The sequence below is a fragment of the Symsagittifera roscoffensis genome, chromosome 1 (genome assembly GCF_963678635.1).
Source record: "Symsagittifera roscoffensis chromosome 1, txSymRosc1.1, whole genome shotgun sequence".
NCBI classification, from domain to species: Eukaryota; Metazoa; Xenacoelomorpha; order Acoela; family Convolutidae; genus Symsagittifera; species Symsagittifera roscoffensis.
In genome coordinates, this window is record NC_087062.1 from 8173764 (window position 1) to 8199950 (window position 26187).

Consider the following 26187-nt stretch of genomic DNA (forward strand, 5'->3'; position numbering starts at 1 on the left):
ATTTAGTCTGGCAAGACACTCAAGGTTGTTCGGCTTCCGATTTTGCATGCAAAAAAGCGTCGAAAACAATGATTGCTCATTTTAATTAGTTGTGTGTCCGAACTTTTTGTTACTAATTATAACATGATAAAACTGGATCAATAAGTTAATTTTTTATTTCGCAGGGAAATCTGAAAAGTAAATTCCTCTTTCGAAACTAGAAGTATATCGCGTTTTTCACTTTTCCTTTTCGATAGTGGAAATGGAATGAACTGAACTTCAAAGTCAAAACAAGAAAAAGTACATTTGAGCTTGAACAAATTTGAAGACTTTTCCAGAAAAAAAAACGAAAAAAAAATTGCGTCCTATATAAGTCTGAATAAAGAGAAAAACTTTTCAAGTTGACGCAACGCGTTTCGGTTTCATCGGATAATGCCGGTTTTGCTATATTTCAACCTTATTAACGCAACAACAAAAAGAGTGACTGAAAGGTTTGTCAGATAGCAATGCAGTTGTATAACACAGGTCAACTTAAACTTATTAGGGTAAAAACAAATAGACCCAAAAATTGATCTGCTTCTTACTCCTTCTTCGACACAGGTATTCAAGAAAATGTTTTGCAAGTGGCTGTATTGAAGTCATGTTCGTACTCAATAATCTGCCAATCTCAATCCACTACCATCATAACCTTTATCAACATTTCAATCGTAAATCATATTAGACGAAAAGCTGCAAGTACGAAACAAACAACAACAGCAGTTAGTCATTGAGTTCACATTCTGTCCATCATTTTCCTTTTGCATCTCCAATGGCGCCTTCAACTGCAGTTCCGTTCTGCTCAGAGGTCGAGGCTTGCTCCGGCTTCATAGCTGGGAACAAGAGCACTTCCTGAAACAAAACGTTTATCATGCATCTGAATCCTCATTTATTTGCGAAGTACACTATTTTGGGGAACTAGTTCAACAGAATGATTAATATTTTCTAACGCTTGATATTAACCATGCTTTGATCATTTAAATGCTCTAATGCCGATATTGAGCTTTAACTTGCAGTATCTCAGCCATGGCTCCTGCATTTTAAAGAAAACTCAATGCTCTGTTTTTCCTTTCCTAACCTCGCCTGCGAGCTTTTACTTGTAAAACTTACGTCCAGAATCCAATTATCACCAAAATTAGCAACTAATTATGCAATTTCAAGCATTTAAAAGCTCGTGCCTTTGTTTCTCCATAAAATTGATGCTGATGTGAGGTGGGAGGAAAGGAAAAAGAGCCCGACATACTTTGATGTTGTTCTGATTTGTAAGGAACATAGTGAGTCGGTCTATTCCCAGTCCCCACCCCGCAGTCGGGGGGAGTCCGTACTCCAGCGAAGTGCAGAAGTTCTCGTCCACCAACTGCGCCTCGTCATCTCCTGCGTCCTTCTGTTTTGCCTGCTCCTCAAACCTCTCTCGTTGCACTACTGGGTCATTCAACTCAGTGTAAGCATTGCATAGTTCTTTGCCCAGCACGAATAGTTCGAATCGTTCAGTCAGCCCAGGTTCGGAACGGTGCCTGGTTAAAACAAAACGATTATTTCGTGTTACGAGAGAACCATTTGCGAGGGGTAGGAAAATGTCACAACTCTCAATAAAATATATTGACAAAACTCTTAGTTTAGTCCGCTTAAAGGATCTTGTTAACTATCATACTCCCCCCCTATTTCGATTTTCCGAAACTCAACTTTGGCGGCCAAACTTTCAATATAGCTTAAGACATTTTTCAGAAAATAAATATAATTAAAATTTTTTACGTAGGTATTATATAAATAGTGAGTAATACAAATACGAACGCGCTAAAATGAAAACCCATTTAATTGATGACATTTTTGAAATGCATATTTTATACAGAAATGGTTGTCAAAAATAATACATATGCATAGGGGGGGGGGGGGGGGGTGGGGGAATAGTTAACAAGGTCTAAAAGGGGGAAAATACTTACCAAGATCCCGCTTAAAATATTAGTTCATAAGTTTTTTATATTGTTATTTGGCATAATTATATTTTGTAGCAAACTATTTTTCAATTTAATCATCTGGATTGTTTCTTGCAGGGTTACCAACAGTTTTGTAAAACTCTACGCCTTTGGATGAGCAACTGATGTTCCGATAGCCCTGGAACTCAATGCGGGTAGTTTTAGCAGTAGGGGCGTTCCAAAACGGTCGCAAGAGAATCGCGAAAACAGGAAGGGGATCATTAGCCAAAATTATTTCACTGAAAAACTCTCATCCCAACTTATCGGTTGAACTTTTTTGCGCTATCAATATCTTTAGACGAAGTATTTTGTTGCAATTACATTTACACTCTTTTCTAAAAACATTAACACCACAACAGGATGATGTTGATGTGCACTCCATTTTTCTCATTTCTCCATAGTTCGTATTCAATATATTCTGTTTTTAGATTATAGCTCCAAGTCTATCAATTCGAGTATAACTTACCATTTGGCCAATGGTGACATGACATGTGGATGACCCAAAAGGAAGGTAGGATTGACGAAGGAAGGTTCCAGATACTCACCGACTAGCTAAAAATTGAACCATTCAACTCTCAAAAAACCAAACTTGAATCAAACGTTAATGCTTCTAACCTTGTCCAGCAATCTAGCGGTGGTTCTAGGGTTGCTGCAATCAACTTCTCGCATCACGCAGATATCATCCAAACACTTACGCGCCTCTACAAAAAAAAGATTCCATAGTAATGATTTTTAACACAAGCTGACAATTATTTAGTCACATCACCCTTTGATTTCAATAGAGCAAAAATAAATACAAATTTTTTCAAAGAAATACAAAAACTTTCAGATTTCCTCCAGGTAAAATGTTATTAATAGGTTAGATTAATATTTTAACTTACAATTCACTTTTACTCAAACCTTTATTGGACAAGGGATGTACAATTTTTATCTGGAGTACCATTGTGCTCAAATCGGGAGGGAGACAAACCAGACTCAAGAAACACTGAAATGGTAGTATTTTCGATTCTTTTCTCTTGTGTATCTGCTTATGCAAGCGAGGGCGAATTCACGCTAGCTGCATTCAAAACTAAAGTAGGCCTAATCTTTTCCCTGATTTCTAATACCTTCAGTGTGGAAAGTGGTGGCATCAGGAAAAGTGACACCTAGGATCTTCTCCAGGTCTCGGATGATGTGAACTCTTTTGAAGGGAGGCGTGAAATCTACTTCCTTCGGCCCCATCTCTTCTCCCTCTGGGTAGTAGGACACTGTCGACTTGCCAAACAAAGCTTTCACTAGACCTATAGAAAATAAACAGATGGATAGAAATTTTACAGATTAGTGTCAACTATACTCATTACAGCATCCCATTCAGCAGCAACTACAAATTAAAAAAAAACATTAGGCTGAAGAAGAGGTAACTTTGGACTTTACTTCCGTTTTTTATTCATTTCTAAAGGACAGAATTGAAGCAAGCAGAATTTGAGCAAATTATGTAATTCTATCCGAAACAGAATCTCCACAAAATCGTCCAACGTCTTTAAATTTGAACAAAATAACAGAAAAAAAATCAGCAATCAATCGGCAATTTAAAAAAATACCACAAAAAAATTCATGAAACAAACCATGTAGAAGTTGCTCTGTCATCTTCATTAGATCTTCATAATCCGCGTAGGCCATATAGAACTCACAGGTAGTGAATTCGGGATTATGAGTCATATCGATACCTTCATTTCTAAATTGACGTCCAATCTCATAAACTCTATCGAAGCCACCCACTACCAACATCTTCAGGTACAACTCGGGGGCGACTCGCATGAACAGATTCATGTGCAGGTCGTTGTGGTGTGTTACGAAAGGCTTAGCTGTTGCGCCACCCGCAATCATGTTCATGAGGGGAGTTTCCACTTCTAGAAATCCCATGTTGTCCAGGAAGTTCCTGACGTAAGAAATGATTTTTGTTCGAGTTATAAAAACGTCTCGCACAGATTCGTTGATGATCAAGTCTAAATATCTTTGTCTGAACCTAGTTTCCTAAAACACAACATTAACACAAAGGCGAAGCTGAGCTTTGCACCAGTTGCGATACAACAAGTATAGGATTAAAACAGCATAACGCTGAATAAGTAGCAAAGATGACTTCGAGTAAAGAAAAAATTGAGAAAAGAACTAGAAAAACAGAAAAATTAAAAACAAAACGAAAAATCACTATTTCACGATTATATTTAAATTTCTTAAGCGGTCCTTTTGGGGTTGAGTTTGAGCATTCGAAATATGGAGCCAGAGTCTTATCGATCAAGAAAAATATAGCAGCAAATTTGCAGGAAACAAAATATTAGCAGGAAGCAAAACTAAAGCAAATAGCGATGAAGATGAAAATCAACCGAAAAGTTCTAACCACATAATGCCCATGAGTGCTTCCTATGTGGTAAATTCAAGGTGGTATACCAAATTCGAAAACTAAACCAACAAGAGTTTAAGTCGACAACCATGAAGCAGAAAAATTGCGATACAACACATAGCACAAACTAGCAGACAGAAATTGAGACAAAACCGTTAAGTGAAAAAATTTGAAAAAAAAGATAGTTTCGGGAAAACATAGATTTACTAACATTTCATAAATTTGTATCAGGGTGTCTGAAAAAAAATTAGACAATTTTTCGGGAAAACAAATAAATTTGTCTGGCAAAATGCCAAAAAGGACTACAACGTTATATTTGCATCGGAACAGCAAATGTAACAAGACGATAATGCTAATTGCAAGAAGAAAAACCGCATGTGATGTTTAAGTGCTCATTGATCGACAAAACAAAACTTTTCGAAATATTTTACTTCAATTACTTACACTAAAATCATTCAGAAAAAGAAAAAAGCTGAATCTTCAAAAGGAATCCGTACAACTCAAACCAAACCAAGACGGACGATAGCGCAAAAAGCAGGAAAGTTCTTCATTTGAGAGAAAAGAAAACAGGTCCTGGTCGAGTAGGACAACAAGCCTTTGTCTCAAGTGTATGTGTTACCTCTACACCAGTTGCGCTGGATAGTTGATTAAATTTTAATTAATTTTGATAAATAAACTAAGCAGGAAAATGATTTTTCAACTAGCAGGCCCACTGCAGATAAAACTGCACCTAATAATTGGCAACGTTCATCGTTTAAAAAAAGGGTTGAATAGAGGGATGCTTAGCTGGTTGTATAGGTGGCTGGACGAATGAACGAATGGATAGCTGGATGGACGCATGGATAGCTGTATATATAGATGGCTAGATGGATGGTTGAAGGGAGGGATAGCTTAATTGATGGCTGCATCGAACGATGATTGTCTGAATGCATGGATGGCTTTCTGGATGACGGGTTGAATGGATGGCTAAATTGATGAGAGGATGGATGATGGATGGATGACTGATGGGTTGAGTGCCGGACAGATTTGTGGCTGGATATATGGCTGACTGGGTCGCTAAATGATAAGATGGCTGGCTTGTTGGATGGAGAGATGGCTAGGTGGAAGAATGGCTAGATCGTATATGGATGAATGATGGGATGCATTGACGGCTAGATTGATGGATGGACTGCCGGATGATTGCTGGCTGGCTGAGATGGAGGATTGTTGGATGGATGACAAGGTGGCACGATGGGTGGAGATCTAGATTGGTAGATGCATGGCTGAATTGATGGACGGATGGAAGGCAGGATAGATGAATGGCTAAATAGATGGATGGCTTCATGGATGGTTGGAGGGACGGACAGAGGGGCGGGCAGATGGCAAGATAGATATATAGCTGGTTCGATGGATCAATCGATGGCTAGATGGATGGTGGTTCGATGGATCAATCGATGGCTAGATGGATGGTGGCTTGATCGATGACCGATTGCATGGAAGAATGGAGATGGGTTAGACGCGTGAAGATATCGATGGATGCATGGATGGCGGACAGCTGAATGAATGGATGGCTTGATGACTGGTTGGAGTAATATATAGAATGAGTGATGGCTACCTGGGTGGATGGATGTCTGGCTGTGTAGATGGATGATTGGGTGGTTGACAGGCGATTAGCAGGATAGATGGCTGATCAGATGAATGGCTCAACGAGGGATGGATGGCTTTTTGGGTGGATGGATAGTTAGATGGATGATTGGCTAAATAATAAGTCGATTCATGAAAAATTGGCTTGATGGCTGTCAAAATGAAAGCTAGATATAAACCTTCCGAGATTACCTTGACAAAACCCCATCATGGAGCTGAGAATTTCAAAATTAATGATGCATTTTAAAATCCAATTTAAAACTTAGATTTGAGACGAAAGTTCAGACGAATTGTAAAAAACGGCATATCTCAAAAATATAAGGTTTTGGGCAGTCATATTTGGAGGTGAATTGAAACCCCTTTGAGTCCATTGAGTCTCCTTGATATTTTGAAGGACTTTTTCGGCTTCTGCCAATTCTTTTTCTGTTTCTGACAGTTCGCGCTTGAGGACTTTGACGATCTCCGTTGGTAAATACCAATTTGTCGACGCAACTCGTTGCTTTTCACTTTCAATTTGTCTTCCTCTTTCATGCGCTGCTTCTCAGATTCCTTATAAAGATGGCTTGCTGCAGACATCTGATTCAGAAGAATTTGGGACTTCTCATGTTGCCCCAACTGAATCGCACCATTGCGCACACTGATCAACTTCCCGTCTAACGAGCACTTTGCCTGTTCCGGCCGACCGGGCACAGCCGCAGCCCATCGGTATTTTTCTCGCATCTGCTGAGAGAAGACACATGGCATATCTGAAACATATTTAACATTGGTAGGAACCCTGATTAAAGCAGAATGTCAATGAAAACTTTGCCCAGCAATAAAATACAGACCAATGAAAAAAAAAAAAAACTTTTTACAGACTTTACAGACCGGTCTGTAATTACAGACCAAGTGATCACCCTGACCTTGACAGCACCCAACTATATGGTTGAAAATTTCAAATTATTAGATATTCATGAAATCAAAAATGATGAACGTCAAATCTTAGAAACTAAAAAAATTTATGTATTCATAATTGGAGGCCAATTCCGCAACCCCTGGGACAACCCTGATAGCATCCCATCATAGGGTTGCTTATTTAAAACTTGGCGAAATAAAACGCTATGACGAAAAACGTCTGTTACAAGATGAATCCAACCTTAACACTACACTGCCTTCCTTTCCTCCCATGCTGGCATTCTACCTACAGCCTTAGATTCGGGCTTTTCAATTGGCCTAGCCTTCATAAACTGGAAAATCGAAAAAATTCTTAAGCATTGCATTATACGATGTAGCTCTAACGGGTAAAAATTCTTTCGTTGAACGTGCAAAAATTAATAAGTTTAAATATGGTGAGATACTTGTCACATGCATTTTAAAGAAACAGTATAGATAGATAGATATAGAACGATTTTTTTAAAACTCAAAAAAATTAACAATTTTTCATGATACATTTCCTTATTTTATTCGGAGGGCTTATGATAATGATTTAGATTTAGACAAACAAAAAATTAAAAGAAATAGGGAAATTGGCCGACAGAATTAAAGCCGACCGACGTGTACCGAAATCAACCAAAAAAATTCAAATCCAATAAAAATTATTTTGCTATTATTAACGTACACAAGACATATGCAGCCAAAATGCAGTAACCGTTCTACTAATTAACCCTGCAGCGTTAATCCTGCATTAACCATTGTAAGCATTATACTGATTAACATTTGATCATTATGTGAGCAGAGTTATTTTCGGAGAAAAAGTATAATACCCGATTACAATACCCTTTCTTATCGCAAGGGTAATTATTTACCGAAACTTCAGACGGCTTGGATGTCTGGCTGTGTAGATGGATGATTGACAGGCGATTAGCAGGATAGATGGCTGATCAGATGAATGGCTCAACGAGGGATGGATGGCTTTTTGGGTGGATGGATAGTTAGATGGATGATTGGCTAAATAATAAGTCGATTCATGAAAAATTGGCTTGATGGCTGTCAAAATGAAAGCTAGATATAAACCTTCCAAGATTACCTTGACAAAACCCCATCATGGAGCTGAGAATTTCAAAATTAATGATGCATTTTAAAATCCAATTTAAAACTTAGATTTGAGACGAAAGTTCAGACGAATTGTAAAAAACGGCATATCTCAAAAATATAAGGTTTTGGGCAGTCATATTTGGAGGTGAATTGAAACCCCTTTGAGTCCATTGAGTCTCCTTGATATTTTGAAGGACTTTTTCGGCTTCTGCCAATTCTTTTTCTGTTTCTGACAGTTCGCGCTTGAGGACTTTGACGATCTCCGTTGGTAAATACCAATTTGTCGACGCAACTCGTTGCTTTTCACTTTCAATTTGTCTTCCTCTTTCATGCGCTGCTTCTCAGATTCCTTATAAAGATGGCTTGCTGCAGACATCTGATTCAGAAGAATTTGGGACTTCTCATGTTGCCCCAACTGAATCGCACCATTGCGCACACTGATCAACTTCCCGTCTAACGAGCACTTTGCCTGTTCCGGCCGACCGGGCACAGCCGCAGCCCATCGGTATTTTTCTCGCATCTGCTGAGAGAAGACACATGGCATATCTGAAACATATTTAACATTGGTAGGAACCCTGATTAAAGCAGAATGTCAATGAAAACTTTGCCCAGCAATAAAATACAGACCAATGTAAAAAAAAAAAAAACTTTTTACAGACTTTACAGACCGGTCTGTAATTACAGACCAAGTGATCACCCTGACCTTGACAGCACCCAACTATATGGTTGAAAATTTCAAATTATTAGATATTCATGAAATCAAAAATGATGAACGTCAAATCTTAGAAACTAAAAAAATTTATGTATTCATAATTGGAGGCCAATTCCGCAACCCCTGGGACAACCCTGATAGCATCCCATCATAGGGTTGCTTATTTAAAACTTGGCGAAATAAAACGCTATGACGAAAAACGTCTGTTACAAGATGAATCCAACCTTAACACTACACTGCCTTCCTTTCCTCCCATGCTGGCATTCTACCTACAGCCTTAGATTCGGGCTTTTCAATTGGCCTAGCCTTCATAAACTGGAAAATCGAAAAAATTCTTAAGCATTGCATTATACGATGTAGCTCTAACGGGTAAAAACACTTTCGTTGAACGTGCAAAAATTAATAAGTTTAAATATGGTGAGATACTTGTCACATGCATTTTAAAGAAACAGTATAGATAGATAGATATAGAACGATTTTTTTAAAACTCAAAAAAATTAACAATTTTTCATGATACATTTCCTTATTTTATTCGGAGGGCTTATGATAATGATTTAGATTTAGACAAACAAAAAAATTAAAAGAAATAGGGAAATTGGCCGACAGAATTAAAGCCGACCGACGTGTACCGAAATCAACCAAAAAAATTCAAATCCAATAAAAATTATTTTGCTATTATTAACGTACACAAGACATATGCAGCCAAAATGCAGTAACCGTTCTACTAATTAACCCTGCAGCGTTAATCCTGCATTAACCATTGTAAGCATTATACTGATTAACATTTGATCATTATGTGAGCAGAGTTATTTTCGGAGAAAAAGTATAATACCCGATTACAATACCCTTTCTTATCGCAAGGGTAATTATTTACCGAAACTTCAGACGGCTTGGACGAATGAATCTAGAAGTTTACCTTATCTTTGACGCCAAAATGCAAATGAGGTAACATGTGTAGGCACGGACTAAGAAGGGTAATTTTCTTGGGAACTATGCTGAGTTCACCCAACTTTGTTCGCCCTAGGAACAATATGCAAATTCAAAATTTCACAAATTTTTAGAACTTAGGCTCGAATAATTCGAGTAGAATTATGCCTTACCTGGATGACCTGTCACTCCGACAATATCGCCTCGATGAAGTGTGTCTACGTCTTGTTCGAACTCCTCGCTGCTCTTGTAGTATTTATCATTAGCCATTATCTGGATCTTGACCGCTTCCGCCCGTAAATCGTAAAAGATCAACTTCTTCCCAGATGCTCTTTTTGAATGAATCCTGCCTTTAAAAAATTACGATGATCCAATAAAGTGATCATAGCAAAAAAATGTCCCAAATTGGAATCAAATGGTTTCTTATTGAACTGAGTGGATAGAATCTTAAAAATTGCGGAACATACCTGCAACCGACGTAACAATTGACTCGTCGACTTGTCCATTTTCGACCGAACTGAAATTTTTAATAAAGTTTTTCAGAGAAACTTCCACATTGAACTTGTGAGGATAAGGGTTCCTGTTACTTGTTGCTTTCAGTCTTTGAATAGACGCTGACCGCATCTCGAAATATTGCTGAAAGAACAACCGAGTCTCAGAACTAAATTAAGCAAAGCAATTACAGGTGGAACTGAGCGTAAATTACATTAGGATCCAAATCAGCCTCCGATATTGTATTTGATGGTGCATTAGTTCCAGTATTAGCGTTGTCATCTGTGGCCTTCAATTCTTTTTCTTTGGCCTTCTTTTCTGCCTTCTGTCGCCTTTTAAGCTCACTGTCAAAAGAAAAAAATAAGCGGAGATCACAAATTAAAACTTCAAAACATTACTTCATTCATTATATTTCAAAACAATACTTTTTACTGATCGTTTCTCCTTCTGCAGCGCTCATTTTATATCTCAGCACAGGTAAACAAGAAAACTTGATGATATTCTGACAACGCAAAGGTCTAGTTGTAATCAGGGCTTTCAGCATCAATTGTCACAACCTATAAAGCAGTTATTAAATGGCTACAATGCGCATCTGAAAATAGTATACCATGGACACAGAATCAAATATGCAATCTTCGTCCAAAACATCGCAGGTACTTGTTTAGAATTATGATGAATTTTTGATGAGCACCATTCGAAAAGCTCGTGTTACGGTGTGCTTTAGCTTTTTTCTCACGCAAATAATTCAGGTACCAAAAAATCAGAAAGGGTCGATTAAAGGTTTTTAGGTCGAGATTCGAACATTTAAAAATTTCAACAAATTGTTCAGTTCAGTTCAATTGTTTTCTGATCTTTTAGGCGTTTTTGTCGCCTCTATCGATCAGCTCTTGATGTACTCTTTTTCTATCAATTCGTCTCAAGTTTATCAATTCCGCTTTTCTTCCAATATATGTCCAGGTTGTTCTTGAAAGCGTTCAAGGTCTGCGAGTCAATTACTTCTCCTGGCAACATATTCCAATCTGTAGCTGATCTAATGGTGAAAAAGTTTTTTCGCAATTCGAGGCTGGCCTTCTTCGTTATCACTTTCTTGTTGTTTCTAATTGTGTCACAATTATTCAATTCGAAACTGTACCAATGCCGAGAAAAACTTGATATTTTGAGTCAAGTTGAGTGTAGCAGTCGCCTATTTAAGTCACATATGAGGCTAAGAAAAATAGGCCCTATAACCATTGGCTCAAGGGTCAGGGACACTATTACATAGTCTTTTTCATATTAAATGTCTGGTGCTACGACGAGGACAAGATTGACCTCTAAAAATCAAGAGTGTTGCACTATGTATTCCAAGTCAGCGGGGGAGAACTGGCTGATGTGCGAGGGCTGCGAAAAGTGGACGCATAGCTCGTGTATGGGATACTCTCATGATATCTTCAAATTTCTGGAGAGGACCGCAAATGTAAAGTTTCTGTGCAATTGGTGCCTAAGTGCTGATATTCGTGCAAAATCTACTGTGGATGTGGGCGATCTGTCAAAAGACATTGAGGACATCAAAGAGTCACTGGAGATCATGAAATCGCGGCCTACATGCAATCCTTCTCCTCCCCAACTGGAAGCTAAGTAGTCTAGTGTCGTTAAATCTAGTTCCGATATATCTCAAGAATTGCGGTTTAGTGATATGCCGGAAATTAGCATGAGTACTGACAGCAAAATTTTTGAACATGAAAAATGATAAGCGATACAATGGAACTTCTCGGTGCAAATAAAGAGGAAATTTCCCCTTTCCGCGAACTCGGAAAATTTAACGCAACTAATAAAAAACCCAGACAAATTTTGGTGAAGTTTTGAAATGTTATTACGGCAGATAGATTATTTGCGTGTGCAACCATGTTGAAAAATTTTGAGCCAAACATCGAGGGAAACAAATACTCAATTTTTCTATCAAAATCCTTAAAAAAGAGATGACCAAGAAAGGGACCGAAACTTGTTGTAGAGAAAAGACGCGAACTACTCAAAAGCGGAAACGGAGCAAAGGATATAAAAATCAGAAATAATAAAACCAAGCAGTAAATTGCACTGAATGACTACCAAATAAAACCGGAGAATTAAGAGCACTATGTTACAATGTAGAAGTTTATTCAAACTAGAAAGAAGACAAATTTTTCCGAACAGAATAATTTTAAAGAACTTTGATTCTATTTGCCTGTCTGAAACATGGCTTACAATTGAAATCCGCGAATCCGAGATTTTTCTTCGAAATTACAACTGTTTTCTATCAAACAGAAAATCTTCGCTGCAATCAACATCTCACGGTGGAACATTAATTGGCGTAAGGTCAGGCTTAATGTTAGAAGCTGCAAATTTTAGTTTTTATACCAACGGAGCGTCAGTAGCATGCTAAATTAAGCTAGATAAACGGAAATTGCTTGTTGTCTCTTGTTATCTACCGCCTGCAAACAGCAAATATGCTCTGAAACCAAGTAAAATAATTAACATGTTTGAAGACATTAAATAAATTGCGGAAGAACTGTGATTTGTTTATTACCCCTCAATAGATTGGTGCAACATGTCATTAATTAGAGAAACCGAAATATCATTTTTGGAAGAAATAGAGAATCTTGAAGTTCATCAAAATTTATGTTTACTGCCTCAACTGGTACTCTCGATTTGATCTTCACCAGCAATAAAATCCATGTATCAGATGTTTATACTATAGACAGTAACGATAAATTGGGAAAACTTTCTAACCATTATCCGGTCGAAATCTCTTTCAACGTAGAGTTATCGCATCCTATGCGTCGTAAATTTATTAAAGAATCCCTATTTAGTTATGCAACGGTGATTTCGATTTACTCAATGAGCAATTACTGTTGATCAAATGTAATGTGATACTAAATCATTGGTATAACTGGTTATCCTCGCTTATTAAAAAGTGTGTTCCAAAGCGCACTAAACATAGATCATCCTTGCCGCCCGGGATAAGTCAATCGACTTCGAATCTTATTAAATGTTTACATACAGCTCGAAAGAAATATACCGAGTCTCATTCAAAAGTTTGCACTTAAGTGAACAGACAGAAACGAACGCCGAAATGAACAAAGCCGATTGTGAACAGTCTCTTGCGTCAGAGCGATCAATGGGAAAACTTTTTAAATACTCTAAAGCTTTTCATAAGTCAAGCTTACCAAGTATACTGAAGTACAAAATTGAGACCACCGATACCGATCATTTAAAGGCAGAATTACTTTTGACATTTTTCGTCCAAGCATCTCTATCTCATTCTATCTATCAAATATTTTCTAAAACTATTCAAACTAGGCGTTTTCCAGACTACTGGAAAGTAGCTATAATCAGCCCAATTCATAAAAAAGACAATAAAAGTGACATTGAAATTTATAGACCCGTCTCCCTTCTTTGTATAGTTTCAAAAATGATAGAGCGTATAATATTTAGGAGATTATACGAACATCTATCACCTATGTTTCATAGTTCACAACATGGGTTTCGGAAGAATAAATCAACGGTCTTACAGCTATTAACTTTCTTACAGATAGCCTAAAAGAGTCAGGACGAAGCGAATAATATGGAGACCGTTTTCAAAAACCGAGTAGGTAGAAATTTGATCAAATTATTGAAATCTTATCTATCAAACAGGTCCCAATCTGTCAAAGTGAATAGCGAAATCTCAGATCCAAAGCCCGTAACAAGCGGAGTGCCCCAAGGCACCATTATCGGGCCATTGTTTTTGCTCATTTTTATTAATGACTTGCCTTCTCTTTGCCAAAATGTCACCCCTTTGTTTTTCGCCGATGGAGCAAAATTCATTAGCCTAAGTTTAGCTAAGGAAGAATTTCAAAATGAACTTAATGTGATATACAACAGGAAAGTTCAAAATCATATGCCATTCAATGTGGATAAACGCACCCACGTGAGCTTTACAAAAAATTCAAACAAATTTGCTTCAACAATACGGAAATTAAATTAGTGGACACTCAGAATGATATAGTGGTTATAATTTCAAATGACATTGAAATTATAACCCCTATATTTTTCTGAGTGTCCACTAATTTAATTTCCGTATTGTTGAAGCAAAATTTGTTTGAGCTTTTAGTAAAGCTCGCGTGGGTGCATTTATCAACATTGAATGGCATATTATTTTGAACTTTCCAGTTGTATATCACATCAAGTTCATTTTGAAATTCTTCTTTAGCTAAACCTAGGCTGATGAGTTTTGCTTCATCGGCGAAAAGTAAAAGGGTGATATTTTGACAAAGAGAAGGCAATTCATTAATAAAAATTAGGAAAAACAATGGCCCGAGGATGCTGCCTTTGGGCACTCAGTTTGTTACGGGCTTTGGATTTGAGATTTCGCTGGAATCTACACATTGACAAAGCAGTCTTAAAAGCAAATAAAACTTTTTTCGCGATCGAACGAAACATATCGAATTTAAACAGAGTATCAAAACTGAATTTGTTCAAATCCATGATAATCCCCGTGATTCTTTACGCAAGTCCGTGTTTTGGTTTAAATAAGTACGTAATGTCCAAAATAGAGATGATTCAGCGAAGAGCAGTAAAATGGATTTGCGTTAATAGTTGTGGACGTTGATTTTAGGAATTGTGAGGCATGTTGTGATTTTAGGACGTTGTGAGGCATGTAATCTAGACATACTAATTTACACTGAGTTCTCGCGCGCAACTTTGTTTCAGGTGAGACGTCCAAGGAAAGCCAAATGCGAACAGAACTTAATGTACCAAACCTGTTGACTTGCGAATGTGTTAAAAATCGATTTAAGACAAGGGATTGGCTGGAAACAACGACTGTTAAAAATCGTCTGGTCGAAATTCGAGCAATACAATGAGAGCGATAAGTGCAGAAATAGACCTGTTTTATTAAACGAGAAACTGACGGGGTCCAAACCCCTTGTGTGAACCACAGAATTCATATTACTACTACTACTACTACTACTACTACTACTACTACTACTCTATCTTGTATTTTTGTACCTCATTCAGTCGGAGCCAATTCGGTTCACCTGCGACATGAGACTACACACCGTGTTACAGCTTAAAGGCTACTACCAAAATACCCCACTCTAGAAATGGTATACCGTTAGTTTTTAATGGACAGTAGAACTTTGATCCATTTCAGATGGATCAACCTAAAACTCGCCTTATCTCAACATAATCACATAAAATGCACTCAAGAAATTTAAATTAGGTACTCACATAGTGACGCGACTCTAGAACTAGGTAACTCAAAGTAAAAAAGCAACTCTAGATTAAGTTTGAAGGAAATAAATTTTGCTCAAGAAATTTTATGTCCTGGACCATTGAGCAGTTCGGCTGTCCACCTTCCTAGTCAAGTTTCACTCTCGCCCAATCAATTGCACTTCTTTTCTTGAACTCTCGATCCTCTCTATCAGGAAAAATTCAACCCTACTCGTACTGAAGATTCTGAAAAAAATGCGAATAGCAATTTTATTCTCGTGATTTTCGTCGACTTTACCGCAATTATAACTCGAATCTTCTGATCCAATTTATGTTGTACTTTCAGTTGTCGCGAGTAACCTGAGCATGACAGGGACAATACGAATTTTTGAAAAATTACTTTTTATCCCAAAACAAGGCAAACTTCCAGATATGACCGACTGGCACAAATCAAGTCAAGTTTATAATGGAAGTCAGGCATTGCCTCTTATAGTCATTTCCCACACTAATTGTTCCGACCATCTGAAAAATGGGAAAGAAGTTTGTGTTGCGGCGTGTTTAAGCATTTTTTTTTGTTTGACTGAAAAAAAACTATCCAGGTGGCGCCGCACAAAAGCTAAAAGTTATTATGGTAAAAACCTAAAGAAAATATGCACCAGCACAGATCCTGTGTTAACTGTTGATCGGCAGATCACCACGTGGCTGAGTGAACACCATTCTGACAGAATATGATTAGCTAAGGCTTTTCGCCATATAAACAAGATCTGCATCAAATGGTCGAGACTGAATTCTACAATAGACTGTTGAATTAAATACGCACGAGATGCTTCTTCTGCATTCAGCTGTAACAGTCGTCCAGTTAAGTCACATATGAGGTTAAGAGAAATAGACTCATTAACCATTGGCTCAAGGGTCAGAGACACTACCTCTTGTGTTTTTGAACCTCAATCTGTAGGAGCTAAATGGGATCCATTAGGACATGGGATAGTGAGATCGTGTAACAGCTTGAATGCTACTTTATAAATTACTATTACACTCTCAAAATAGTCACGTCCCCATGGCTGGGTCTCCAAATAAGGAAAACACGCGAACTTCGTTAAAAACAGTGTTGGAAGCTCAAGTAATCTCTTCAAGTTTTTGTTGGACACTGTATTATTTGAACAGAAGGACCCCGAAAACGCATGTTACTAACGAAAATTAGTTCTAAGAGTTTGAATGTACGGTGTGTTGATTTTGATGTTTAACGTGCGTATTGGAAGAAAGGAACGAACTAGAAAGGATCAGTTTGGACTGATATGTTGACTTTTAAAGTTTCATTCAGAAGTAAAGACACGTGACAATTTTATTTGAGACTATGGCAGAGACGGTTAAATTACGTAGGGCTCTCATTAGACGCTAGCCAGTCGTTTTATAAGCTAGATTTTCTCTCCGTCGGTATGTACTTCCTGGTGAAGGTTACATATGTATTTTTGGTGCTCCTGGATGTTATTTCTGAAATCATGATCGGCAAACCCATTAAGCAAAGGACTTCGCGCCGAGTGCATACTCTAATTAAGTCTCTCAATCAAGAGCAGTAGGGGTGGTTCGGAATGCGAAAGATTTCCGGATTTCCCGATTTAGCTTTTAATCTTGTTGAGACCGCAAATTCACGTACCGTAAAGAATCGGGGACGAGACGTCCCGTCATTCGAAAAGCAATATTTGACCAAAAATGACAAGAAATCAAACAAAACTTGTATGGCACCTTAAAAAATTTAAAAACGTAACCGAAAAAGAACCAAAACAGTGAAAAAAAAACATAAAATTAGAAGAGAAAATTCCCCAGACGAGATGCGATCTGAATTTCCTGTTTGAAGTTGATAGATATAATCTGGTTAGAGGCATTTATATCAATTCAGATCGTTACGGTCAACCTGCTGCTTTTTTGTTGTGACTGTACTGAAGGGTTGCTTAAGTCTTTAAGCACAATAATGCCAGTTTGCTTTCAACCTGGAAGGGTCAACTGATTGGAGTAGAAGACCGATCCAGCAGTTCAGGAGCAGGAAGGGTCACGAGCACAAAAACTTTCAATTGTTGGGTATCATTTTCCGTACAGAAAGTACAATATGAGACTGAATGGGGCACAACCATGACTGCACTGCAGTGACCAGTCACCGAGTTGCGGATTTCCGAGTTAAGCACCTTAATTCAATTATTGAACGGATCGAGAGGGTTATAATACGATTAGTACTACTTAATATTCTATTTCGTTTTTCAATCAAAGAGACTGTAAACAAACCGGTTTTTAAGGTCAAAGTAATGATTAGTTTGATCTCCCCGCAAAACGCGATTTTTGAGATGTCCATATTTTTTGGAACGGAAAAAAGCACTAAATTAGTGAGTTACAATTAAAAACAACCAATTTAACTGGAGGAACCGGTTGAATTTAGACTTGACATTGTTAGAGCAAATTAAGTATCTAGATCCAATTCTCGCGAAATTTGGAAAAAAACAAAAACGCCGCAAAATATAAAAAATTTCGAAAGTTTGTAGTTAGTGCGATTGAAAATGTTGTTCGGTTAACCTACACTAGTGAGTCGACTGGTAGAATCCGTTTAATGGTAACCTACCTGGTTCCAGTGCAATCGAACTTAACAAGTGGGATTGAGTGTGTTATTCAATCCAATTTGCATTTGTTTCAGCCAATCGTTTTAACTGAAACGTTTTTGATTGTTTTTTTTATCGAAACAGAATTGTCTACGCCTTTTGAGCTCGGAATAATTTTTAGGTCAATTGGACAAGAGTTCCGGAAAAATTAGGCGGAACCTCCACGTTTGAAAACTTTTGTGTTTGGACCAAATACGTTTCGCTCTATAACTTGAGAGCCAGTGGACCGATCCAGTTGGGTTTAGTATCTGTAGATCAGAAAAAAAACTTAAACGTGAGCTAATAGTTTTTCGGGAAAACTAAAAAAAAATTTTAGGCTGTTTATAGTGAAAAGACCAGTTATGATGGTAGAACCTTCCTGGATCAAACTTTTTTTTGGAAAGCCTTAATACACCTACCAAACCGTAGCAAAGGTTCGATATAGTAGTTTTAGGTTATTCTCGACAATAATCAAGGGTTAGGGAACCTTGAAAGCATGTTGAAAGTAGGTTTGTTAATTGACCCCTCCCAAATAAGGGAAATTGTACAATAAGCAGCTTAGCTTCAATCCGGAGAGGTCCAATTTAAAAAAGAACCTTTCCTAGTTAGATAAATTTGCATGATCGAAGTCTAAGACCGTATTCAGAAGCTTCCCAATTCGCGAGGGTCATAGTTTTGACAATCTGGAAGGATCCCAGTTTTGCTAATCCGGAAGGGTACCAATTTTGCCAATTCGAACTGGTCATTTTTTTGCCAATCCGGAAGGGTCCCAGTTTTGTCAATACGGAAGGGTCCCAAATTTGCCAATCCTGAAGGATCTCAACTTTGCCAATCCGGAAGTATCCCATTGTTGCCAACCCGGAAGGGTTCTAATCATGCCAATCCAGAAGGCTCCTACTTTTGCCATCTCGGAAGGGTCCCCTTTTTGCCAACTCCGCAGGGTCCCAACCCAGAAGGTTCGAACTTATGTCAACTCGGTAGGATATCAATTTTGCCAAACCGTAATGGTCCCATTTTTGTAAATTCGGAAGTGGTCTAATTTTACGGAAACGGAAGTGTCCTATTTTTGCCAACTCGCAAGGGTACAAATTTTGCCAATCCGGAGTGGTCATGTTTTTGCCAATCCGGAAGGGTCCCAGTTTTGCAAACCCGGAAGGTTCCCAATCCGGAAGGTTCAAAATTCTGTCAACCCGGTAGGTTACCAATTTGCCAATCCGGAGTGGTCATGTTTTTGTCAATCCGGAAGGGTCCCAGTTTTGCAAACCCGGAAGGTTCCCAATCCGGAAGGTTCAAAATTCTGTCAACCCGGTAGGTTACCAGTTTGCCAATCCGGAGTGGTCCCAATCTTGCCAATTCGGAATGGATCGACTTTTGCCAAACCGGAAGGGTCCTATTTTTGCCAACTCGCAAGGGTCCTATTTTCACCAATCCGGAAGGATCCCATTTTCATCAATCTGGAGGGGTCCTATTTTTGCCATTCCGGAAGGGTCCCAATTTTGCCAATCCGGAAGGGTCCCAATGTTGCCATTCCTGAAGGTTCTCAATTTTACCAATCCGGAGGGGTCCCAATGTTGCCAACCGGAAGGGTTCTAATTATGCCAATCCAGAAGGGTCCTATTTTTGCCATCTAGGAAGGGTCCTTATTTTGCCAACTCGAAAGGGTCAAAATCTGGAAGGTTTTAATTTTTGTCAACTCGGTAGTGTATCAATTTTGCCTATCCGGAATGGTCCCATTTTTTGAAGGGATCTAATTTTGCCAAACCGGAAGGGTCGTTTTTTTTGCCAACTCGGAAGGGTTCCAATTTTGCCAACTCCGAAAAGTCTCAATTTTTCCAACTCGGAAGGGTCACAATCCGGAAGGTTCAAAATTTTGTCAGCTCGGATAGAGTACCATTTTTGCCAATCCGGTATGGTCCCAATTTTGTCAATTCGGAAGAGATCTAATTTTACTAAGCCGGAAGGGTCCTAGTTTTGCCAACTCGGAGGGATCCCAATTTTGCCAACTCCGAAGGATCCCAATTTTGCCAATCCAGAAGGGTCCTAATTTTGCCAATCCAGAAGGGTTCTCATTTCGCCAGTCTGGAAGGGTCCTGTTTTTGCCAACTCGGATGGGTCCCAATTTTGCCAAGTCGGAAGGGTCCCAGTTTTGCTTACTCTTTAGGGTCCCAATTTGGAAGGCTTTTGATTTTGTCAACTCGGATGGGTACCAATCCGGAGGGATCGAGTTACCCTGAACGCCGATCCGGAAGAGTCTCAATTTGACAAACGTAACCGCAGGATTCCTAATACGCACGTTACGAAAACAGGATAATAAGTTGAAATTAGCTGGATGTATATTAAGATATAAGGACAAATAGGCATAAGAAAAAGACGAGAAATCAGTGATTGCACTGGTGACTTGCATTAAAAACAAGACAGCAAAAAAAAGCGATACAAATCTAAGCCCTGAGATTCGCGAATTTAATTTAATAAGTTAAAAGAAACGCGATTTTGAATAAATTTGGATAGAAAGCGATGCTGACTTCTTTTGGAGGAAAGGCTGTCCTGAGAGTTTAAGTTGGTCTGGCTCGGGCAATTCAAACGCAGATAGTTAAAAAAAACTCGGTAGGTGTAGTAGACACCCACTTGAGAGAAAGATAAGTTCAAATTTTGTCTGTTTTGTGCGCCACTAAACAGGGTGAGCTCTTTCTTTAAAAGCCAGTTCGACAACCAAAATGCGACAGACGGACCGCAACGCAGATACATCTTTTCCTTTTCTCTTTTTTCCAATTGAAATTTTTTATTTTTCCCAATTGGATAGTGAGTAAACTATCTTTTAGGTTTTTTGACGTCATCCGGCTGTACTAGTAATTTATCTGATAAAACATTTTTCATTAAGGTGTATAAATTGAGGATACGTTTTACTGTGATAATCTGATCAGATTCATGTATGCTTGTTAGTTTAAACTTTAGAACATTATTGTGTTGTTTTATCATAATTTGTTGTTAGACAACAAAACTAGTGCAAGCGCATTAAGTGAGTGAGCAATGACTAGTAATAGTTTATGATGAGTCTAGAAAAAATTAGGAAGCTTACACCAAGATAAAAAAGGAATACGTTGAAGTACCTTTTGTGAAAAGAACCCAGGAGGCTCAGAACACGAGAGGGAAGAAAATTTCAGGCAAAATGGTGGAAAAGAGGAGTCAAAATGTCTCGAACGACATTGCAAGTAGAAGTAAATCTAAGCCCCGCTCATGATGGGGATCTACGGAACGTGAAACCAAGGGAAACGTGACCAGGCTACTAGAAAGTGAATCTACTCCAGTAGAACAGGAACAGGATTTTGCTACTTCAACCGGAACCCTCGATCGAGGAAAAATGTCGGAACTGTTTATTTTTTCGATTGAAAAAACGGCGGTGAAGAGCTAACGTCTTCTTCGTTCTCGGAACGAGTGAAAAAAATCTGGAGAATATTTTCTCATTTACCATGGTAGCAGGAACTAGTGACGAGATTGATACTCCGTAAAATGATGATGATAACGAAGAAGTTGATAATTTTTTTATCCCAATTGAGGTTCAACAGTTCGACCCATGAAAACTAGATACCTGTAAATATGGATGGCGGCTCCTCCTATCAGTTTGGTACTGTCAGAATGGTTAACACGGCTTCAAATGTGATGCAAGATTGTGTTGACTTCCTGACACGCGCATGCTGAAGCGACTAAGGTCACAGTCAGCAGACCAGGGACTACACTGAGAGAATTGAAGATGGAGTAGGAAAGACCTTCAAAACAGAGAGAAGCGGCGCGAAATTCAACTATCACCAAACTGCTTGTCACGAATAAGATGACGCCATCAAGGGTGACGCCATCAAGGGTGACGCCAGTGGTCGACGACCGGGTATCGGTGGAAGAAACCCTTTTTTTAGGAAAAAATTAACCAAGAAATGTTCCTTGACTTACTCCCTTTTTCCTCAGCCTAATTGGAATAGACTTCTTTGAGTGTTTTGGTAGGTTCAATTGAAAACACGTACTGGCACTGGTGCGCTTGCTTCTGCTGGCTAACTTGAGATAGTTGTTTTTTCGCATTACTATTCTATGAGGCTGTGTCAGAAGATTTTCTTAGATTCAAAAAAGAAGCCAGGGAAATAATTTTAAGAATTAATGTTTACTTTTTTTTATCTAGACATTTTTGTTGAGAAATTATTACAAAAACTCATGAAAATCATTATCTCATTTTTTTGCCAAAATTACAAAATTCAGGAGAAGTACATTTGATGATGATCTTTTGCCACAGCAGACGTTGTTAAAACACAAAAATCAGAAGATTTTTCATTTCCATCTTTAAGTCAAGCATTATTAAATGCAAGCACAACTGCGTCCTTAATTTTGGCCAAAGTAAAAATAGTTTTTTTTTGGATTAAAAACTTTGATAGATCCCAAAAAAATTGCAGAGGAAACCAATCTTAGAATCAGTCTTTTCGTAATTTTTTTTTCTAACACTACAATTATTACTTGTGTTGAGAGTTTGTGTGAAATTCTATCCTATTTGAAGCTTTTTTCTATATCAACTTGAATTGAGTAATCATTATCTCACTTAATGTCTTATTTTTAAAATACAATTGAGACTCAGTTAATGCTGATCATCTGTACAGCAGACACAGTTAAACGCAAAAATCAAAAGATTTTAAATTCTAAGTTCAAATCAAACCAATATGAAAAGCAAACACAACTAGACCCAAAAAAAATCCTTTGCAAAGTTAAGAGTGATCTCTCCATCACGATCTTACAAGCACCACAATTCGAGAATTGATAAGACAAGATCGTCAAAATGATTTATCACTTCCTTGTGTTTTGTTTCAAATATTTTCAAGTGTAAGGAGCCTGGCAAAAAATTATGATTGGTTTTCTTGTGTTTCGTTTGCTAGGTTTAATTGAAACTTTGATATCCTCTTCAAAATTGAATAATTGTTGATAGCAGGATAAGAGAAACAACTGCTGTAAGTGTTTTTTAAAAATGCTTGTTGAATAAAAAGCTTCTTTTTCTAACTTGTTTCAAGGCTTGAAAAAAACTTTTGATAAACCATTTTCAGGATTAAAACAAAATGAAGTTTTAGTTTGATGGGGTTTGTTGCTGATTAGCAGCAAATTTTAATTCGGTGGCATTTGAAACACGCTTTGTACGTCACTAGATGGATCTAACAGATAATAAGAAAAACTGAAATAATTTATCATAAAACAGATTCCAATGAAATTATTATATTAAATGGACTCATAATGAATTCATTTTTTAAAATGAAAAAGGTATTGGAATTAACAAAAATCATTTTTGTCTAAAGTTTGTAAGTCCTCGGTATGCCAATGACAATCCAGGTTTTTCTTGACTTTTAACGAAAAAACGAAAGATTCATCTTTCTCCTAGAAATGAAATTGAAACAAAATATGGCTAGAATTACCTTTACTGATGTGAACAAACACACAAAGAAAGCCGTGAAAAAAATTTTCTACCAAAAAGATTACTTTTTCGTACGCTTTTCTTGATTTTATTGGCATAAATTTTGAAAAATTTTGTCAAGCATTCAATATACCATTTTTTGTGAGACCATGGGAAATTGTTTTAACAAACGTTCAATTAGAAAATTCTATGTTGTACAACACTTCGATTGCTACTTCTACCCAAAAAATTGATTTTGAAGATGGCTTGCGTATTTTAAAATTCAGCGGTGTCAACTTTATTTGCGGCACAGTGATATTACCAAATTTCATTGCAATGACTGACTGTGATTTCCTCGATATTGAAAAGTCAGCCTGGGCGGTACTTCGTTAATTCTTGTACAAGAACTCTGTTTGGCACCCTTGATCCTGATATTATTATTCTCCAATACAGGGGCAGATTTAGTGGGGGGGGGGGATTGGACGCTCTTCTCCCCCCTCAGGGATTCGAGCCCCTGCCGACCCAAAAGGTCCTCATCTTGAACTTTTTTGAGATGTGCATTTTTGGCTGACGAATCCTAAATTTTTCGAAAGCGCGTAAAAACGCCTTTTTGGCCTGTGTTTTCAAAACTATGCCTGCGGCGCAAAATTTTTGGCCAGAACAGGGATTTTTAGTGCTTTTGGAGAGCTCGGACAATCAATTTGGTCAACCTAAATCCGCCCCCATTCGAGAAAACTCTAGATCCGCTCCAGTGATTGTGAACTGAAAGCGGATTGTGCAACAGGTAAAACCAGATTTACCGTGAAACCGGAATTGAAACCGGACTCAGCAATACTGCTATTTTTCTTTGATATTCTCTGCTGTTTTGGACTCCACGGACAAACAGTTGAAACACTTTATAGCTCAAAACTGCTCTAAAAACAGGCAATTTTCCGGAATCCGCAACAAAATGTGTGGAATCCAGAATCAGTTTGTGGAACCCATGAACAAATAATAATAATCGTATTAAGTAAACTTAAGCGTAGAAATACCAGTAACGTAAGTTTTTTCGGCGCATTGATTTTGTTGCGGATTCCGCAAATGTACGCGGAATCCGCAAATTGCAAGCGAATTCTGCAAATTGTAAGCTGAATCCGCATAAATTTGTTGAATCAACTTACATTTGCGGAATCTGCTTAAATGTGCGGAATCCGGATCAACTATTAATATTCGCTCGTTGCGGAATCCGCAACAAAACCAATGTGCCGACAAAACTTACGTTACAAGTATTTGTACGCGGAAACCATTGAATTTTGTATGTGGAGTCCACTTACATTTTGGAATATGTTTAACGACTTGTCTCTGGAGTCCAGGAACATACAGACACAAAATTCTGCGCCTATCCAGTGAACAGTTTGGCCTCGTGATGCGCTACAATATGATTTTTTCAAGGCTTTCTAATCCGTGAGACATTTTCTGCAACGGAACAGTAAAAAAATATATATATAAATATCAGAGCATTGAATGTTAAGCTTCGATTTGAAAAGATCTTTTCTTCAAATTCTCCAATATTGAAATCAAAACTTTTTAATGGAGACAAACTTTCCATTGTCGGCTACATCTCCGCTCGGGAACAGAAAGTGGCACCGCGAATCTCCTTTTTTTCAGTTTTCTAGCAGTGTGCTCAAGCATCCATTCTTTGGCTAGTTTTGATTCTTATATTTGGATATGATCTTTCAAATGCTATAAAAGACGGAGAAGCCTACTTTTTTATGATTGTGACCAATGCGAATGCAGTACATGTTGCAAAAAACAATATTAGGTTAAAAAATGGGTCATGATAAGGAAATGAAACTGAAAATGCTACGCCATTAGCCAGGGGCGGATCTAGAATTTTCTCGAGGGGGGATTTGCAGGTCGACCAAATTGATTTTCCGAGCGCTTCCAAATCACTAAAAACACCCTGTTTTGGTCGAATTTTAATGCGCGGCAGGCAAAATGTTGAAAAACAGGCCAAAAAAAGCGTTTTTAGGCAATTTTTGGACAACTTTGACCAAAAATCCCGTTTTTTTTTGGCGCACGCTCCTCCTTCAAAATTAGTATATATTTGCGCCCAAGGCCCAAGGCGCCCTTAGAAAAAATCTTATGGTTCGTCACCAAAAATGGATTTATCAAAATAGTACAACGGGGTAGGGGCGGTAGGGGTCGAAACACTAAGAAGAGGGCATCCGCACCCCGCCCCCCCCCCCCTTAATTATGCCCCTGCCATTAGCCCTTACTACTACTAAATAAGAGATACTCAAACGGAACATCAACATAGTTACAAAACAACTAGCTTTTTTCTGATTAGTTAGGGCGATAATGAGAATGATCAAAATCAGATAATTTTCGATATATCACATTTTTTCAGATCTTAGTTTTAATTCTATTCGGTATTTGAACTTTTGTCGTTTTTCGAACGGTTTGCAAAACCTGTACTTCATTTGTTGTTTTTCGGAAATTTTTATGATGATATCAATCATGATAACCTGAGTTTTGATATCATCCTTTGACTTCATTGTATAGTGGAACCTGATCCAAAATATACATTATTATTGGTTATAAGTTAGATATTTTATCCCTATAAAATATTGAAGACTAACCAATCACACTCCATCTAACTAACAACCCACTTATTTGTAAGTGCTGAAATTACTTGTAATTTCAGCACCGGAGCATTCTGAATTTAACTTACAACTTAGTTGACTTTTCCAAGAGACCAACTCGTAACAAACCAGTATACTCTAGATCTATTGAGACTAAGAAATATAAGAGTAAGATTAAGATTGGTA

At 37.9% G+C, this 26187-nt stretch overlaps 2 protein-coding genes across 3 annotated transcripts in view; one reads left to right on the plus strand and one right to left on the minus strand.

Annotated features, from left to right (window-relative positions):
* Positions 1-26187, plus strand: part of LOC134857153 (Bardet-Biedl syndrome 7 protein homolog) — a 159762-nt gene that overhangs the window by 65107 nt on the left and 68468 nt on the right. Inside the window, exon 1 of one of the 2 annotated variants that reach the window (XM_063873529.1) lies at positions 13129-13138. The exons of the other annotated variant lie outside the window; for it this stretch is intronic. The gene's annotated coding sequence lies outside the window, so the exon portion shown is untranslated. Of the gene's footprint in view, positions 1-13128; positions 13139-26187 lie in introns of those variants that run through there. 2 annotated transcript variants of the gene reach the window in all.
* LOC134857154 (lysine--tRNA ligase-like) lies at positions 584-20440 on the minus strand. Its single transcript, XM_063873531.1, has 12 exons — positions 20428-20440; positions 10561-10729; positions 10350-10479; positions 10111-10279; positions 9817-9993; positions 9633-9736; positions 3593-4001; positions 3095-3268; positions 2604-2689; positions 2455-2540; positions 1259-1529; positions 584-867 (listed from the first exon to the last, which is right to left on the minus strand). The coding sequence occupies exons 2-12, from the start codon at positions 10677-10679 to the stop codon at positions 766-768; spliced, it is 1827 nt and encodes a 608-aa protein (XP_063729601.1). The 5' UTR covers positions 10680-10729; positions 20428-20440; the 3' UTR covers positions 584-765.